The following is a 19,225-nucleotide window of genomic DNA, read 5'->3' on the forward strand; positions in this document are numbered from 1 at the left end:
TCAGGATGGGTGCTTGTTACCCCTGTGGCTGATCTCCTGAAGCATTTCGGCTCCGTGCATGCTTTGCAATTTTTTTTATTTCTTTTTTTTTTTACTTTTAAAGTCCTGATTGCTGGGTCCAATGAGATTTCATTTGATACTTAGCTTTCAGGTATGAAAAGGGAGGGAAGGAGACACTTCAGTGGAGAAGAGTTTCAAATCTCTCTGATCATGTAAGAAGTTTAAGAGTATGTGAAGGAAAACACTTTGCAGACTCAGAAATCAGAAGGTAAATAAAAAGAGCAGAACAGGCACTATCCAAAAGAAGTGTTAAGAATCAAATTAATTTTAAACTCCTGACTTACAGTTTTGATACTTGCATCAACACCTACGAATAGTCTCAGCTGCTTTAGCACGCCAGTAATTACTCTGAAGTGAAGGGGATCATTACGAACTTGCCTCCAGTTACCCGTTGTGTATGAACAAGTGCAAGTCCAGGGCTACAGAAATAAAAGCACCTGCCAGCTTCTCTCCTGGTAGGGAACGACTCCAACCCGTCAGCTACCAGCCCGAGGTTTTGTTGACCCTCTCTCTGGGATTTCCAGATGTCCATCAGCCTGCTCCGAGCAGCAGCGCTGGCTGCAGCCGCTTGCTGGATGGGCAGGTGTGGACTCGGGCGGCTCAGCAGACGCGGGCTGGCTGGCAGGACAATGTCAGAGCTCACTGGGATGAAAGAATGCCCTGAAAATCAAAACATCGCATCCCATGGCCTAGGGGTGACATGTGCCATGCCTCAACCCGGCTAGAATGTTAAAAAAAATACAAAATTGGTTAAATTCACACCGGTACACAGCAGAGTACAACTTGTACAATGCCCCCAGGCGGGCCGGGGGGCCGCACCGCGACACACGCAGCGCTGCGGGGACCCACACGTGCACCCCCACAGCGCAGACACTGAGCGACCAAAAACTGCCGTTGCTTCCCACCCGTCCGTCAGGAGAACACTTTGTGCTACATAGGGTATGGTGAGCTGACCTCACGCTCCGCAGCTGCCGACGATAGAAACGCCCCACAAAGCACAACGAGCTGATACCGGCCACAGCACCGCCGTGAGCGTCTGTGCAGCGGAGGCTGCACCGTCCCCCTCCGAAACGCGCCAGGTGAGGCCGCCCAGCGCAGCGGGGGATCCCGGTGCCGCCTTCATTTGCATAGCCCTGCCCCTCCGGCGTGCCATTGGCCAACAATCTCCCCAGCAGTGGTGCGGCTGGGGGCTGTGAGGCTCGGCGCCTGATTAGGATTCGCCCCGCCTCCGGGCGGGTGGGCGAGGAAGCTGGTTCGTCGCTTCGGCAACGGAGGGGCGCGGCCGCGCTCTGCCATTGGTGGAGCGGCGCGTCACTCCGCCGCTGCGAGGGCCGCACTTCCGCCTCGGTGTCAGCGGTGCCGGGCGGGGGGGTGTTGCGGCGGGGCCGTCGCGGGAGCGCGGTGCCAGGTAATGCCGCCCGGCCTGCCCCGGGGCGCGCCGCCCCGCTCTGCCCTCCCCGCCGAGCCGCTCCCCTCAGGGGGCTCGGCTTCCCCCACCTGCCGCAGCGGCGACCCCGCTGAGGGAAGGGCGGCAGCGCCTGCCCCAGCCCCGCCCGGGCCTGGCGCGGCCCAGCCCGGCGCGGGGGTCCCCTCCCCGGTGGGCCGCTCCCGCCTCTCCTCAGCGCCGCGGGGCGTCCTGTCAGTCTGCCCGAGGGAAGGGGGCGGCCCGGCCGGGTGCTGGCGGTCACCGGGGAGGGGGAGCGCGGCCACCCCAGCGCTGCGCTCTCTTCCCCGGCGGACGCGGGATCCTTGACCCGCTCGCTTGTTTTCTCGGGGCGCTGCGAGTCGTAGGCCTGTGCGGCCGAGTCAGTAGCGCGTTGGATTGAAGCGATGTTCCCCTTCCACGTTTCAGCGGAGGCGGCAGACCTCGGGTGCCCCGAGCTGCGGGCTGGGTGGCAGAACCGTTTTCTCAAGCGTGGGGCTCTTCTCTGGGGAGAGGGGAGGTGGCGGGGGTGAAGGACATTGCCGTGCAGAGCGCGGGTTGCAGCTCTGTCAGTCCTAGTGTAGGGATGTTTCTAATTGTATTTTTTTTCCTGGTTGCTTTTGGAGCTGGGTAGTTCAGCGAAGGAGTTATGACGCCCAGTTCCCCAGGCGAACGTGTTGAGCTCAGCTTCAGCACGATACAGGAGCCTCAAGGGGCCTTTTAGGCCACAGCTGAAGCACAGCGAGGGTTTATTTGAGTTTGGCTTTTTTTTTTTTTTTGTTTTGTTCTTCAGTTACCTACTCAATGTTTCTCTTACAGAGCTCCTGAAAGGGAGACAAGCAAGATGGGAAAAATAGCAGGAAAAAAGGCTTTTTTTTAAATAACATGCCACCAGAACTTCTGCATGGTAACAAAGGTATAAATTATGTTGCCATTTATTTAATTTGGATATTAATCATGTTTGTGCTATCTGTATGTTTGGATTCAGGACTCCTTTTGGAAGCGGTTTGTTACTCTGCCGCACTTGCAGGCCAGAATTTCAGATGTGGGTTCGAAATCGCCTTCTGTTTTTTATGTCTGCCATAGCCTTGTGTTTCCTTTGAGAAGTATCTGCCAAAGCATGTTGAATGCAAGCAGATACTGCTTTCATTTACTGTGAATTTTCTCAATTAAGATACATAGCCTTCATTTAATATTTCAAAAAGGAAAAGTAAAAAGGAGATGCGGATCTGCAGTGTAGATTAGCATTACTGTACCACTCTTCTCATAGTGTTTTCTTTTTTAAAGCTTATGCATGCAATAAATTTGTTTCATTCCAACTTAACCTTCCAAACTTCAGTAACTCCACATTCATGTTGACATCTGGGGGCAACCACATATATATCATCTTAACAAACTTTATACCAGTATGCTCTAGGACTTCTAAAACCTCAGGGCAATTTCTGGAAGCAGTGACTTGGGTAACTTCCAAACATAAAGCGCTGCGCTGTGGGATGGAAGTAGGAGAACTGGCTAAACTAGCGTGGAAGCAAGAAATACCGAGCAGTGATTTTCCCCTAAGTAACCCCTAGGGTTTTCAGTTACTGTAAACATAGCTTTTCTTAAAATAGTTGTCAAGTCATACAAATGTTTGACCATGTGACAGAAAGTTGAGGGCAAAGATAAGATCGGGAGTGATTCTGAATGTTGCTTTCCTGAACCAACAGCACCTCATAATGAACTTGTAACTTCAGGGAGTGCTTGAAAGGAAACACTGAGGCATCTGCTGTCCAGGAATACATATGCCGTTTTTCTCCAAAACTAGCTCTTCAGCCATGCCAATATAATCTTAGAAGACAAAAGTTCAAGGTAGAAAATGATGATTAGACAACAAAATCTATGCCTTCAAGTAGTTGAAGACTGGATAGGTTAAAGTTTTCAGTTGATGCAATGCTGAAAAACAGTGCGGTGCACATAGTTCTTTGATTTCTAACATCTATGCAAATGTACTTGATTTGGTAACTGATCATGGAGGGTAATTTTCACTGTTGGATGGTTTTTTTTTTAAATCAATTTTGATACTGTTACTGCTTTCTATGATACCTACTTGCTTAAGCTGACAGGTCTTATGATTGAAACTGATATTTCTTTCAGTCTTTCTTGTGAATTCTACTGTGTGAACTTCACACATGCTGACCTAGAACAAAGGTGGAAAGCTTGGCTTTCTGTTATTTTAGTGTTGGCTGGAAAGCATACCAATCGGGTTTTTTCGCTTTGATAAGGCTGTATTTTTAAATCACTGTTTGTAGTGCCAGTCAGATGATTTTTTTGTTGTTGTTGTTTGAAAGCAAGATTCACATGCAAGTACACTGAATTTTTAAGCAGATAATTCATATTTGAAGTAACTTGTCCTTGAACAATGCAATGTTACATCATACTACTTTGTAACTAGAACTTCTGTTTACAAGTTGGCATTTTTTCTAGTCCTTCACTCAGTATCAATTTTGTCACCTGAGTCATGAAGATACCCGATAGGAAATGTCTGTATTTGATGCTAATATGATGTTTTAAAATGCTTAGTGTTTAGTCTGTTCTCTGTGAAATAACTAAAATGTTTGGTTCTCTTACATTTTTTGGAAGAAATGCACAAAATCAGGCGTGCAAAGAACGTGTTAAATATGGAGTGCTCAACATCTTGAATGTTTTTGCTGAGTTCAAATATGTAACTGATCACAGGGACCTCTTCACCAGCTGAATAAATTGGAAAGTGAGAGCAATGAAAAAGTTGGTCAGCCTGTGTCTGCTACTTTGGAAGATACGGGCCTTTGATATGTTTCCTGCTGAAAAAAAATATAGGTTATGCGCTATATTGATTCTTTTATGGTTTTTATTATTTTATAGAATAGACCACTATAGAACTTGGAATGAAAGAATACGTTATCTCAATCGTTGAATTCTTAATAATTACTATGCAGAAGAATGTATGATGATGTAATTATTTACTTTGTATTCTTAAAGGCTTGTAATAGCAAGTTGCATGAGAGCTGTAAGCAATTAGAATGTGTCAAATGTGGCTTACCATTACTTTCAGTTATACTCTTCAAAAATTTGTTGTTGATTCAGTGCACAACGATAACGTCTTAATTTTCAGGATCAGTAAGTTACAAGAATAGACTAAGCTTACTTAAACTTGATTTTTTTTTTTAATACAGTTACAACTGGAAATTAATTTGCTGGTCTAGACAGATCCTTCAGGTTATTTCAGTATATTTTATTATGCACATAATTTAATGAGACAGATTTCTAGTAAATTACAGCAGCCCTTCATTCAGAAAATGCAGGAGGTTGGATAGCGTTGTCTGCCTGTGATTGTTTATAAATCTGTTGGGAGTGTGCACAAAAGGTGAATTGTGCCTGCAGCTGCAGAAATACATCTGGACCTTTTAATCTTGGCCCTCTTGGTTTTATAGTCCAATACTTAAACTGGATATTGCTCTGTTGGACTCGTAACATCTGTGCTTGGCATTAGATTGAATGGAAACCTCGATCTGTGGCATTCCTGTGGCATTTGCTGTGCTGTTTAGAGTTTAGATGAGGTAAGGTTTGTGGCTGTTGGGACGCTATGAACCTCTGGGGTATTACAAAGAAGTTTGCATTCGCATGATATTTGTCGAGAAATGTGTTTTCATGAATGGATAACTTCATTATATTTTTACTAGCATTATTTTTACTCTTCTGAGTCAGTTTGTTTTAGGGCTCCCAAAAGAATCTGTTAATATATCTCATTGGGTTTTGATTCTAGCGATAGTTCAAAAGTAATGATGATATGGAAAGTTTGAAGATGGTAAGCATTTGAATTCTGAGGTGTCTGTGGTTCACGTCACTCGCTTCAGACCAGCTCTGGCCACTGAGGTAGACTCTGTTCCCTACAATGTGTCAGTGCGATCAAGTGAGAACGAGAATCCTTTTGATAACACTCAATTATAAAACTTGTACATGTTAAGGCTACGGAGAAGTTAGCTCACCAGCCCATTTATAATGGTCCATTTAGCAGCATGTTTGCTTACTGGACGAAATGAGAACTTTGTGAGAAGAACAGAACTTCTCCCCTGTGCGTGTGTTCTTTCTAGATTTTGCACAATGTCAATGAAACTGTTGAATGGCTGTTTAATAGTGAAACAAAAATGCTATCTACATTTAGAGATGCAAATAACTTAATTTCCATGGCCTTATTTTGTTTTAAACATAGTTCTAAGTGGTGGGCAAACGTTTTATTATCTGAGTGGGTTAATGTTACCAAGCAGATAACTAGGTGGATTCTTTATGAAAACTGAACTCTATTTAGAGATATTTGTCCTGCCTTGAGAAATCCAAGGTTTTTTTTTTTTAAATCTCTTGACAACAGCAAACATAGTAATACCCTTATACTGGAATGCATTAAGTATCTACTATAAATGTAGATTTAAAGGAGATTCAACCATAGCAGAAACTCTGACTTTCTAAAGCATTTGCAAATTGGTGGTATGATCTTAAAACTCTTTAGCAAATAGTTCACTAGCTGTGTGCATGAGCTCGTGCTGCAGAATTTCAGTGTGTGAGGAATTGTTGGTAGGCATAAAAGTATGGTTTCTTATGGTGTAGGGCTTTGCACTAGGTTAGTCAGCTGTTGTCGTCCTGCTTTATTTGCAATATGATTGCTGTCATAATTGTTTGAGTCTCCATGAAAATGATTTGTAAGATACCTTGTGCAGAATAAATGTAAAACTACACCTACCTGGAAAGAATAGGTCACGGAGACAAAGCTTAAAAAGTGCCTGTTAGTAGGAATATCTATAAACTAAACCTGTAACTATTTTTACTGTTCTAGGGGTTTTCTTCAGTGATGTTATATGCTGTAGTTGTCTTCACATTCTTAAACTTCAGTGATCAATTTGTAGGGGTGATTACATTATGATGAGAAATATTCAAGCATATTTAATTTTACCTCCAAAGTAAGTTTTGGTTCAAAGAGAAGTGTTCATAAATGATTAATTATATATCAATTGACACTTGTGTCCAAAGCCACTGTGCTTGGAGTAATTGATTACTTCCCACATTGTCTCTCTTACAAATAAGATAAAACAAAGCCTTCAGGAAAGTAGTAAGAAGTAACTGGTTTTACAAGACAGTATTGAATTACTAATTTTTTTAACAGTGTGGCTAGAAATGAGCTGGTGTATCAGTCATGATCAAGCCTAGCATTATGCATCATGGGTAGGCAAGGCATATAAACCAGAATTTTGCGATCTTTTATAATTGAGGACAATGAAATAGTTTCCAAGGGAAGGCTACAAAGTCCAAAGAAGGCTGTACCAGATGCTCTCAGGTGGAAAAGTGTCTCAAACATGGATGTAGTGTTAAAAAAAGAATATTTACGGAATTTCAGTGAAGTGTTTTGCATCAGGAAGTATTAATATGCTGGAATCAAGTTTCCTTGGTCTTTGTTTATTTGTTTGTTAGAAGTTCTGTGAGCCAGTATCCTTAGCCATAGGACAGAATTTTTGGCTGAAGTGAAACTGGGGATAGCTGTCAGTTCTGTAGGTAATTGAGCACTATACTGCTAGTATTGGTCTATTTTCTGTCCAGTTTCATCTTTATAATTTTTATGTTCAATAAATAATGCTTCTGATACCAGCGCTGTAGCTTTGTGCTGGGGGCATTACTCAGTGTGTGGGACAATTATTGTGGTTTGTTCCGATGCAGAAACAAATTTTGTAGCCTGAACTTGGTTGCAAACCACGCTTCTAGCGTTTCAGTTGGCTCTAATTCTTGTGAAGTGTCACCAAAAATCTGTATTCCTGAGAGAACAGAACGTGATTCTCTCTGCCATAAATCTGTTTGGCTCATGTGTTCAAAGCTAAATTTTCAGATGTTCAGTTTGCTGCCACCATTGTTTCAAGTGCTTTAAAAATAAGTTAAATATCAGCTTAGGATGCTTTGCTGCTTTGGTTCTGTTGTGGGTTGACCCCAGCAGGCAGCTGAGCCCCACACAGCTCCCCCCCACCCTGTGGGATGTGGGAGAGAATCGGAAGGGCAAAAGTGAGAAGACTTGGGGGTAGAGACAAAGACTTTTTAATAAAGTAAAGGCAGGGGGAAAAGCCAAATAGAAAAACATGAGATGCAAAAGCAGTCGCTCGCTATCAGCTGACCCATGTCCAGCCAGTCCCTGAGCAATGGCAACCGCTGCAAAACTCCCCTCCAATTTTATTGCTGAGTGTGGCGTCATATAGTATGGAATATCCCTTTCGTCAGTGGGGTCAGCTGTCCCGGCTGCGTTGCCTCCCAGCCTCTTGTCCACCCCCAGCCTGCTCACTGTGGGGGCAGAGTGAGAAAGGGAGAAAACCTTGATGCTGTGTAAGTACTCTTCAGCAATAAAACACGGGTGTGTTATCAACACTGCTTTGGTCACAAATCCAAAGCACAGCACCATACAAGCTGCTAGAAAGAAAATTAGCTCCATCCCAGCAGGACCTAGTACGGGTACTCAGCTGTCCCCAGGGCATTTAATAACTCCCAGCTATATTAAGGCCTATAATAGGGTAGCTGCAGTCTTCAAAGAAATGAAAAAGTGACAGTGGGCCAGGTCTTCAGCTGATCCTCTTCACGCAACCTCTCTGCACTTTGTTTAACAGACTTGAGAAGGAAGTTGCCCTTCTCTTACTGTGGATGCGGAGTGAGTTTCATCTTGCCAAGACATCTTGGTAGAAGATGCTATTACATTCAAACTTTGGAGTAAGAAACAAATCTAACTTGGTAAATAAAATCCTCTTCTGGATTCTGCCATCTGTGTAGCTGTTCTCTGGTTGAAGCGATTTTAAGTGCATAATAATTACAGCAGGTATCTAAATTTCCAAATAAATTGAATTCTTGGCTAATTTTTGTAGATGTTTTAGATCCAGTGTTGTTGGTAACCTAATTTCATGAGTCAATTAAGATTCATCCTCGCTGAAGCTTTCATTCAGAGATGAAACACTGCAGTTTGATGCTTTCAGGAGACGTGAATGAAGCAAAAACACATGAATATTTATCTTCTAGTTCAAGCTATTTATTTCTGTCCCTTGAAGTACTACAGCTATGTTTTATTTCAGCTGGCAACTCAAGAGAAGATGGGGTTGGCTTTCATTCCACCAGTCATGATGTAGGACTGTTGGGTTTTTTGTTCTCCTTTTTTTTTTTATTTATTATTTTTAGTGTTAATATGAAGAGTCTGTATATTTGATCTTCTGCTGGCTCTTTTGGAGTCTCTTTCTGGACAGCAGGTGCATCCTGAACCCAGGATATCAAACTAATGAAAATGTTGCTCTGTATTAACATATGCTGTTAGGTGGATTAAATGGGGCATAGAATGAATTTTCCTTTGTATCGAGCTAATTTTAAATTCTGTCGATACTATTTCTATTAAATTGAGCTTGTGCCCTTTTGACGCATTAAAGAAAAGCAAAAACCTGAAAACTGAGTGTCTTCTCAGAGTTCATGGGATTTGCCCCTTCTCTTCATCCCCCTGGCAATACTTGTGCAGTATTTTTATCATGTGAGATTTGACAGAAAGTTTTCATTTTTTTTTTTTTTTGTGGGGAAGGCCTCAAGACTTTCTTTTTTTCTCCCCCCCCCCCCCCCCCCCCCCCGTTTTCAAGTATTCTCCTTTCAAGATAATGAACTTAATTTGTTTTAAAATTTGCTGTGGAAGTGCACATCCAATAGAACCTTGTTAGACATGTGAAAAAGCTGATGAATGTGCTAGTTCATTAATTCTCTGGTGGCACTCTAATTCCAGTGTATGGAACTTCTAACACCCTACCTGCTCATGCTGGTGAACGTCTGTGTTTATTTTCATGACTGCTTACCATTTCCATGCTTGGTTTTACTTAAATGCTCCTTGATCTCACAAGTAGATTCAATGTCTGTATAACGAACATGACCTAGTGTATTATATATGTTTCACAGAGCTAAAACATGTCCTTTAAGAGCGAAAAAACGCAGGATTTGTAAAGGCAGCAGGATGGTGTCAACAAAACAGTGGCTTTCCAGAATTTCTGCATGATGTGACATTTCAACTTCAGGTCTGGAGGAATAAGACGCTGCAGCTGTAGTCAGCCAGCCAGACCTCAAAACTCAATCTTGCTGAACCACATTCCAGTCAAATTAGCTACTCCAGCTGTAAATGCTTACCTTTCTATAGAAATGTAAATGTTTCTTTAAGGAGGAGTAACTTCTGCTTAACCAGCTGGGTCTTTGTTGAGGATTAACATAGAAGAACAAGTTAGTATGGAGTAACTAGTTATGTTGAATTAACTAAGTCATAGTAATTGCATGTTTAAACTCTTACAGGTTGTTTTGAACAGGTACTAGTGTTCGGGGTTCTTTAATTTGTGTGTAAGTTCTGAGGATCCAGGATCTTAGCAACACAGACATAAGCTGTTTTTTTATTTTTTTTCTGTTGAGGAATGGAATTTGAGAAGGAGCAAACATATGTGGTGACAAATTTGAGGGATTACTAACCTATCCAGATAAATGGCATAGGAAACTTCAACTTTTAGTACTTGATAGAGCTGTAAGCAAACGAAATGATGTTATGCACACCCACTACAGGTCATCTCCACAGCCTCACCTGGCATATAGGTGTGGAGAGTACCGGTGCCTTTGACTGCTCAGCAGGCAGTGGATCGCCACACCTTTGGTTTCAGAGAGAAGCTGTGAAGGTAGAACCTCTGTTTACAAGGAGTGCCTGCATCTCTCCTCATATAGACACTCATACGCATGTCACAGGATGTGTTGAGCAAATCAGGTACTTTATAAAGTGATTGCAAAGTCTTGCACTTTTGTTGTCCTGGTTTTAAAAATAAATTCACGTGGGAGGAAATGGTTTAGAATAGGTGGGAACTGTGCAAAGTCTGGGACTGATCCTGTTAATAACTGTACCTCTGGAAAAGAGTTCCCTGTAGCTTCTACTGCTGGGGCCTGTGAGCTCGCACAGGACCCTGCGATCTGCGCAGAGTTAACCTTTTGAAGGCAAAGCGTGTTACCGGAAGCCAGATCACCTGGTACGAGTTACGGTCGAGTTACATGTTCAGCGCAGTGCTTGACAGAACACTTTGATGTTATTCATGACCAGCTGATTAACAGGTACTGTATGACTTTGTCCCTTCCTTTGTCATGGGATCTTAGCTGTCACCGTTGTGTAGGTGGTATGAATAGTTATGTTCTCTGCATCAAGGCTGTAAAGATCGCTGTTAGAAGCATGTTTTCTCCTGAAAGTGAGCCTCTCGGGATCTGTCTGTAGGTTGGTGTGACCACTGGTGTGTCATGCATGTTTAGGAACAGCCCTTTCTGTTTGTTCTCTCTGTCTGTGTGTGGATGGCTTTACAACATCACTAAGGTGCAAAGCTTATTTCAGAGGAACCAAAATGGTAGTCCTTTGATTAGAAGATACCAGAAGCTCTCACAAGTTTTTGACTTGCATGCTACGTTTAGCTTAACTCTTGCTAGTCTGGTTTTGTATATTGTAGGCATTGGCATGCCTACAATAAGCAAAATGACAAGAAAAACTAGCTTGTGCCCAAATAACTTGTTCAAGACTTGCTTCAGTGAATTATGCTAAACTTCGTTGTTTTCTGTTAATTGCTTTGGCGCTCACCTTAAATGTAATTTCGAAGAGTAAAATTGTGTTGTGCGTATTCTGGGCAACCTAGTACAGAGAATTTCTCAGAGCAAAATGTGAGACAATACAGCCTGCAGTACAGATATACCAACCAATTTTGAAGTTGTACTGTTGTGATGGGTATTACACTTTTTTTGGATGTTTTTATCTGTTGTCTTTCAGTTTGACCTTCAAAAATAGCATCTCTCCTGTAGGGAAATCAATCTATTACAAAAATAAAAATAAATGTGGCAGTTTTTATTAATGCACACAAATCCCATAGTAAATCCAATTAGTATATACAAATCCATAGCTTTAAAATAGGAGGAAATAGATGAGCTTTGTCGCTTATCTCGTAAACCACAAAATCTGGGCTGCTTGTGGTCAGGGGCGTGTTGTCATCATTAAATTTCAAATTTCCGATTCTCTTAAGATGCCTCTACTTGCAGCTTTTTCCTATTATTTATAAAATTATTTATATACAGTCTCCCTGGTCATAAATGTGGCAATGCAGCTGGGCTGCAATCCCCAGGCAAAAGCACCTTCCTGGGTGTCTGTGCCTTGAGTACCCAGGCCCAGCCCGTTAGCACTGGCTGTTGAAGTGAAGCCCACTAAGATAATTTTAACCTGTAAACCAGCAAACCCTGATTGCTGAAATAGTTTTCTCTACAACAAAGAGCGAGTGAAGTCCTGTATGGAAAACTGTTAGTTACATGCCTCATGATTACTATGCATGTAAGAAAATGTCTAAATATACTTTGTACTTCTACTACACTGTAGAACTAGAAGATGTGAACATGATGCGATGTTCATGCTTTATGAAAGGTTTTCCAGGATGGCAGTTGGTCCTAAGTTCCTGAAGGTCTGTCTTACGCAGGAGTATTGCACCCTTCCTTGAATGGCAATTTTGATAAGCTGTTAACTGCAGTTGCTAGTGTGTAAGTGAATTCTTTTGGATAAATCATGGACATGGAGGAAGAAATACAGATTACAAATGCTGAATATGAAGCAAACGGGATGTTTTTGTCTTCTGGCATTTCAATCTAGTTGAAAGTCACTTTTTGCTGTTGCTTTTAGTGAGAGAAAAGGACTTAATCCTAGCGCTTTGGCTCATGAAAGCCAAATGCTGTTATCATTGTGTGTTCAGTTACACGTTAATCTCTGCTAAATAAAAGAACTGGATGTAAAAGAAGCGATATGAGCATTAAGTTATTCCTAGTGTAACTCTGATGCAAAGCATATTACTTTATCCTTTTAAAAATGCTCCTAGCACCTTAGGAGAATTTGCAACTATTATTTAAAGTGACTTCCATGAGTATTTTGTTCTTTAGGTGATAGTTAAAAAGTTCATCTGTAACTTACAGGGATATGACTGAACTTTCATTTCAAATAACAATGAGCTTAAGGTGTGGTGTGAGCTGCATATCAGGAGAACACAGCATAACTCTTGCTTTCACTTAATTCAAGTCTTTGATTCTAGTTACTTCATGGTGAGTTTTTATAGGAAAGCTTCATTGTCTTTGTAGTGAAACTGCATGCTGTGTGATGTAGTTCCACTTCACAAGTCCTTTTGTAATGCAATTAATATTGTGCAGGAGGGGGGAGAGGAGAAACTGGCATTCATCTGTATGACCTTGTTTACTCTAAGGCTCTTAATGATAAGATAACTGATGATTTTTTAAAGTCATAATTTTTGTTTCTTAGTGCCTTCTATACAACACTATAGCATGCTGGAGTTGCTGTTACAAAGCATCTCTGGAGCTTGCAAGCTGATACGTAACGAAGCATCTCTGGAGCTTGCAAGCTGATATACAACGTGGCTGTGTTTGGATAGGGACCCTGAGGAAGTGTGCTCTTTGCATTTGAACTGAATGGGGGTGGGTTTTGAACTAGCTCTTTTTCTTCCTTTTTATGTGTTGCAGATAGATATAAGGCTGTTTCAGAACAGAATCCCACCACATGAGCTGTATGCAACAATAGGATAGTCCTGCTGCAAGAGCTTAAATAACAAATAGAGACTAAAGATAAAAAGGGAAGATGCAAGAAAACATGGAGAAAATGAGGGAATTGTACTGCTGATCATGAGAGGGCCGTATCTTGTGCATATACAAGTTTCCTTCTGGAAATATTGGCTACTGTTTTGCTAGAAGGATGCAATACTTGCGTGTCGTGGTTTAACCTGGCAGCAGCCAAATACCACGCAGCCGCTCACTCACTCCCCCCACCCCCAGCGGGACGGGGAGAGAATCGGAAGGGTAAGAGTGAGAAAAACTCGTGGGCTGAGATAAAGACAGTTTAATAGGGAAAGCAAAAGCCGCGCACGCAAGCAAAGCAAAACAAGGAATTCATTCACCACTTCCCATCGGTGGGCAGGTGTTCAGCCATCGCCAGGAAAGCAGGGCTCCATCATGCGTAACGGCTACTTGGGAAGACAAACGCCATCACTCCGAACGCCCCCCCCCCTTCTTCTTCACCCAGCCTTATATGCTGAGCATGACGTCATATGGTATGGAATAGCCCATTGGCCAGCTGGGCCAGCCGCCCTGGCCACACTCCCTCCCAGCCCCCTGCACATCTGCCAGGGCATGGGAAGATGAAAAGTCCTTGACTAGCGTAAACAATACCTAGCAACAACCAAAACATCAGCGTGTCATCAACATTATTCTCACACTACATCCAAAACACAGCACTATACCAGTTAATAGGAAGAAAATCAACTCCATCCCAGTCAAAACCAGGACATTGCGGATAACTGAAACCATAAATAGCTTGCATTTTCAAGGATACAGTACCTCAGAGAGTTAAAGAAGCTCTCTAATGTAACTTCCTTTTTGGCAAACTAGTGGAGTCATGCCAGCATGGTGATAATGGCTCCTGGGGTGAACAGTTGTCCTGAGATGTTGAGTTCCTGTTTTCTGTAGCAATAGTTTTCTTTGGATTCCCTCTTTCTGTCCCGTTGAAAGGTTTACATAGTTGCATCCTCAAGGACAGATTTTCTGCAAAGATATGACATATTTGGAGACCTTGGAAGAGATACTTCTAGATATATTGCTCGTGGGGCTGGAAAGTTTAAAGAAACTGTAAGACTGACAGCAGCTTTGGTATGAACAAGCTTTTTTTTTTTCAGTCAAGGACTGGCTTCTGCTGGGCAAGATAACGCGGGGATAGGTACACTGACTTGCACTTACAGTACAGATTTAAAACAATGTAATCAATTCTGCTAATCAATTTTAGTTCACCCAAAAATCTGAGCTAGCTGCTACTCTTGAACCAATTGTTAGTTAAGAGGGTTTCTTCCTTTCTTTGGTTCTGTGGCAGCATGGTTGCTAGTGGCCTGAACTGCCAGTATCTTTTTGAAGTGAAGCTGCTGCTCCTTTGCCTTATGCAAGCAGAGTGCTTGCTGATGGCCTTGCACTGGAAGTCTTCAGACATACATGTATCTGACTTGTTAATGTTTTGAGCTGTTGCACCCTTGCCTAGGAGAATGCAGCACTTGACAAAAGTAAGTCAGAAACTTGTTGCTGATGAGCAAGAAAGTTGAAGAAGGTTTAAAGGTCTGTGACTGGAGAACAGCATGGGAAAAAGGGAAGGAAACTATCATCCAGCTGATAGCAATTGCAACAGCACTGTAGCAACAGTCAAGAGAAGCAGCTGCATAAAGTTTTGTCCTTGTGGAGGTGATGACTTGTAAATAAGAAATTGCTGAAGATTATGTGGAAGCTCAGATACTTGCCAAGATGCAGAGATTGATGTAAAATTCTATAGTGGCAAGCAAAATAGGGAGTTCCTAAGGGAAAAGTGACAAACTGAGATATCTAGCCTTGACAGACATAACACTTCAAGGCGAACACTACATTCATTAACTTAGATGAGTTCCAAAACAGGCTATTTTAGCTGCTCCTTCTGAATGGAGAATTGGAAGGACTGTATGTGTGTGAGACATTCAAATAGCTTTTGTCCTGGGCAGTGAGGTAAAAAGACTTGAAATACAGGAGGAATCACGCAGTTTGATTTCTTGCAGAGAGGAAGAGAGAACGAATTGGCTTCAAACATGGCAAGCTGCTCTACTAGGAGTAGAGTGCACTTCTGGCTTTGTTTCTCTTAATTGGATGGAATTGTGCAAGTTATAATTACTCTGGAAAAACTACTATCACAAAAGCAGTGGGATCTTCAAGGATCATAAAAAATTGAGACTGACAGATTGAGGTTATTTTGGAGGAGATATTGATAGCATTGCCATGCTGTCGTTTATCATTGTGTACTTGGCTCGTCATTGGTACCTGATGAACATTTGTAAGAGTGCAAACTGAATTTTCTCATTATTCTCCTTTGACTAAAATTGGGTGAAGTAAAAATGTTTACGTTACACGATTGCCAGCCATCTGGAAAAAATCTAATTTAGTCTATCCATAAAGTAAAGCTTCATAAATCTGTAAGTTACTTGCATTGTACTTGGCTTACTGAGAAAAAGTTTGTTGTTTCTTTACACTCTCCCTCTAGAGGGAAAAATCTCCAGTTGTCTCTTGAAGAGTTCATAGCAGTAGCCTGACAAAACTTTTCTAATGGTTACTGCTGATTCTAATGCTGATTGCATGATGTACAATGAGGCCCAACATTTTTATGTAACAGTGAGATTTTGAGATACAAGGTTCTCTTTCTTGTTCCCAGCTTTCTTGGTTAAGGATGCGGTAAGGCTTATCCTCTTGCTGAAGAGGAGAATTTTTGTTTTGCCAGCTGTCTTTTTCTTCCTTCAGTTCTCTGCTCCTTCTAGCTGTACTTGCCTGAAATTTAACTTGCAGTAAATAAGGTATATTTTACAGTAATGTATGTGATCTATTTATATATAGAGAAGTATATCAGCTGTTCTTGTGGTAAGTAGTATTCATCTTCAGAATGACTTTGGTATCAAAGGCGGCTCTTTACTTATGAATGCAAGAATCCATCTTTTGCCACGGGAAGAAATAAGAAAATTAGTATTTGTCAGGTGTGCATGTTTGTGCACATAAGAAATATGGAAGTTGCTAATTCTTTTTCCCTGTCTTGTCAAATAGATCATCTAAAGCAGCTGCGTATTTGCAAAAGAAGATTTCAACAGCACACAGATACTTAATCTGTAAATTAAGTTCAACGATGCGTTAAAGGAAGCTGGATTGGCTGTACAGAGATTTCACATTGAAGGATGAATAGTGAAGAAGAGTTTTATGATGCCGTTACGGGTGAGTGATGGGCACAGTGCCAAAAAAAAAAAAAAAACACCAAAAAAAAAACCTGCTATAAACTGCATTGTGTGTGGTGAGGGGCTAGTAATATATTGCTGTTAAGAAGTAAATAAAAAGTAAAATGCTGTTGGTAAAACTTGTAGTGCTATCTTCTGAAAAAAAGAAAGGAAGAATTATAATTCAGGTTCAGACTTGGAAATGAGTTTTTTTTTAAAGCTTATTGCTGGCTATCATTTTATCACTATAACAGTCCTTTAGTGGCAAAGTCTTGCTTTCATTTTCTGTAAAATGCAGGTAATTTAATAGCAGCTTGAGAAGTAATGCTTCTAACACCCTTTGAAAGGTGAAATATCTTGCGTGGATTATTTTTATTGTTAATTTATTTATTTTAATGGAAAACTTGTCCTGAATTGAAGTAGAAAATTTTTTTTTTCTAGTTGGAAACAAATTACTGTAAAAGTATGCTTTCAAGATAGGGAGCCAAAAGTCTTTGCAATCCAGTGTTGTTTTTAGAAAAGCAAACGAATCACTTCACACTTGAGCAGTGTATCGAATAGTACTTTTCTTTAAACTAATAAGGATGAATGGTTATTTATAACAGCCTTACGTGGTTTTAGTGGTGAAATAAAATGCTTGAAGTATTTTAATAAAAAAAAAAGAAATCCTTTCAAAGATCTCAATTCAATTCCACTCCTCAGAAATCCTGTAATAGAGGTGAAATTCGAAATGCTGGCAATGGTGAGTGTAGAGTGCTTAATGTAGAATCACGGGAATGAAAAGAGAATAATGGGAAGCATGAAAGCTGAAGGAATGGAAGTAGCATGGTAGATACAAGTGGGTAAAGTAGCCTTAGACATGGTTGGTTGGAAATTCACATGAGGAGTAAACAGAGGGGGCTGGGTGAAGCAACGTGACTGACAGCGGGCTGTATAGGACTTGTCACAATTATGTCACGGAGAAGAGAAGGAAATTTGGATTGCATTCATGCTAGCTAGGAGTGATAGGGGCTAGTACTCCAAATTAATCTGTAAAATCAAATCGTTGTACCATAAAAAATCTTGAAAACACAATGGGTTGTTCCTGTATGTATTTAGTAATCTTTCAATTCCAAAAGCTCAGGACCATGGCTGTAAATGAACTAGATTTTTTTTTTTCCACTGAAAAAGGTGAACATTGGCTTTAAGTATGAGGTCTGTGTCGTACAGCTTTGATGTTGACGCATTCCTTTGTCTCTTGCTGCAGAAATAACACAGTTTGAGTCACCTGCATTTGAACACTCTGGTTTTGTCCTCTTTCCTCTTCTTTTTCCGCTTTCCTCAACCTCAAAAGGTTGATTCTCCCTGCCAGTGCTTAAGGTGGTAATGACTTCTGAGCTATTGTGCATGAGATGTTCTTGTACCTTGCAGTCTTGGTTGGCTCAGCTCAGAAGTGGGATGTTGTGCATCAGTTCTGTGAGCGCTCCTTGCCCTATCCTAATCTTATTCTTCCACAGGGAGGAATGCGATGGCAGGAGAGAAGTTTCTAAGCAAAAGAAGATCCAGTGTCTTTATAGGCTCTCAGCACAGCCCTCTTCTGATGGAGGGTGCTTGGTCTGGAGCAGCCATTCCAGGAACTAAATGAGGTTAAACTTTTTTCCCTTATATATGTTGCCCTGGAGCGTGCCCCACAGGTACTTGGTTTAAGAGGAGTGCTAAGTTTGGAACAGTTTGTTTCAGATTCTTTCTCCCTCGGTACTGTCTTTAAAGAGTGCTCAACTTCTTTTTCTAGCTAGATGCTTTAGAAGATGCTGACAGTTTGATGGATTACTTGCACAAATCTAGTGAAATCTGGACCTAGTTCTTTGTAGCTGTGTCTTGTTCAAGTCATCCATAAATGTGATGCTAAGAACAACTATAAATAGGTCTTTCTGCATTCATGTTCCCCAACTGCTGATGCCTGTAGCAACTCTTTGCTCCTGTTAGCACCATGGCCAGTGTATCTTTCAGACGGTGCTTTGCTGAATTTTTTAGGTTCTAATGGGTCCTGAGTGTGCCTGCCTGTCTCTTAATTTTTGGGTGGTCTGGACATGGTAGGTGTAGACCAAGTACTCCCAGGAGATCAAGTTCCGAATCGAGGTCCTTTCTGAGCCAAGGTGAGCTTTCAGGTTCCACAGTGAAAACTTCAGGATTTGAGGTTCCAAATTTTGATAAAAAAATGAAATGCCCTTGGCAGACTCCTCTGTTCTTTCCAAGAATACTCTCCTTCCTTTAGGTCAGATCAGTAGCTAGGCAGAAGCCACCTTTAGACATGTGCTTGTTCTGCTCTAAGTCTAGGATTGGGACATGGCTACCAGGAACAAGCATTCTTCAGCTGTGTCTTAGCTCCATGTTGAAATGAAAACAGCGTGTACGCCATACTCTTCTCCTCTTGCTCCCCCAGAGTCCTGGGCCCTGGTTTCCCCAGAAAGAGCTGCTAAATGTTCCCGCAAGTTCACTGATTTTAGTAATTGGGTATTGTGGTTTGTGTCCTATAAGTAGCAAACTAGGCTTAGTAGAGCACTTGAACTCTGTGGGAAGTTTAGGATTTAGGATTCTGCAGCAGTCTCAGCAGCAGCCCAAGTAGTATTGCTGCCTGCTTTAAGATACTATGAGTTCACTCCTTGAGGAAGCCACAGTTTTTCTGGTTATTGATGGCATCCACTTCTAGAATGTGAATCTATCCTAAGGAGACCCCTGGTTTTTGATGTGGTGGATTTCATCGCTGGGTGAGAAATTTCCTGCTTCTGACACTATCCCCATCACATCCAAAAGACATGCTCATGTGATGGAATTGCATTCTGTGTGGCTGGGAATCATCCTCCTGGCAGATGGTTTGACCCTGACTGGATGA

The 19,225-nt window shown here is 41.7% G+C and overlaps 1 protein-coding gene across 10 annotated transcripts in view; it reads left to right on the forward strand.

Annotated features, from left to right (window-relative positions):
* The first annotated feature begins 1,378 nt into the window (after positions 1-1,378).
* The window catches only part of OSBPL2 (oxysterol binding protein like 2), a 39,544-nt gene continuing 21,697 nt past the window's right edge, over positions 1,379-19,225 (forward strand). For 2 of the 10 annotated variants that reach the window (XR_012676300.1, XM_075166659.1), the window contains exons 1-3: positions 2,303-2,399; positions 16,190-16,354; positions 18,776-18,838. Coding sequence is in view for 7 of the 10 variants with exons in the window: in XM_075166659.1 (XP_075022760.1) it covers positions 16,318-16,354; positions 18,776-18,838 (100 nt within the window). In the remaining 3 variants the exon portion in view is untranslated. Of the gene's footprint in view, positions 1,469-2,302; positions 2,400-10,090; positions 10,287-13,914; positions 14,346-16,189; positions 16,355-17,849; positions 17,979-18,775; positions 18,839-19,225 lie in introns of those variants that run through there. The other 8 variants (XM_075166667.1, XM_075166661.1, XM_075166668.1 and 5 more) reach the window with 8 other exon arrangements.

This window comes from Calonectris borealis, chromosome 17 (assembly GCF_964195595.1).
Source record: "Calonectris borealis chromosome 17, bCalBor7.hap1.2, whole genome shotgun sequence".
Classification (NCBI taxonomy): domain Eukaryota; kingdom Metazoa; phylum Chordata; class Aves; order Procellariiformes; family Procellariidae; genus Calonectris; species Calonectris borealis.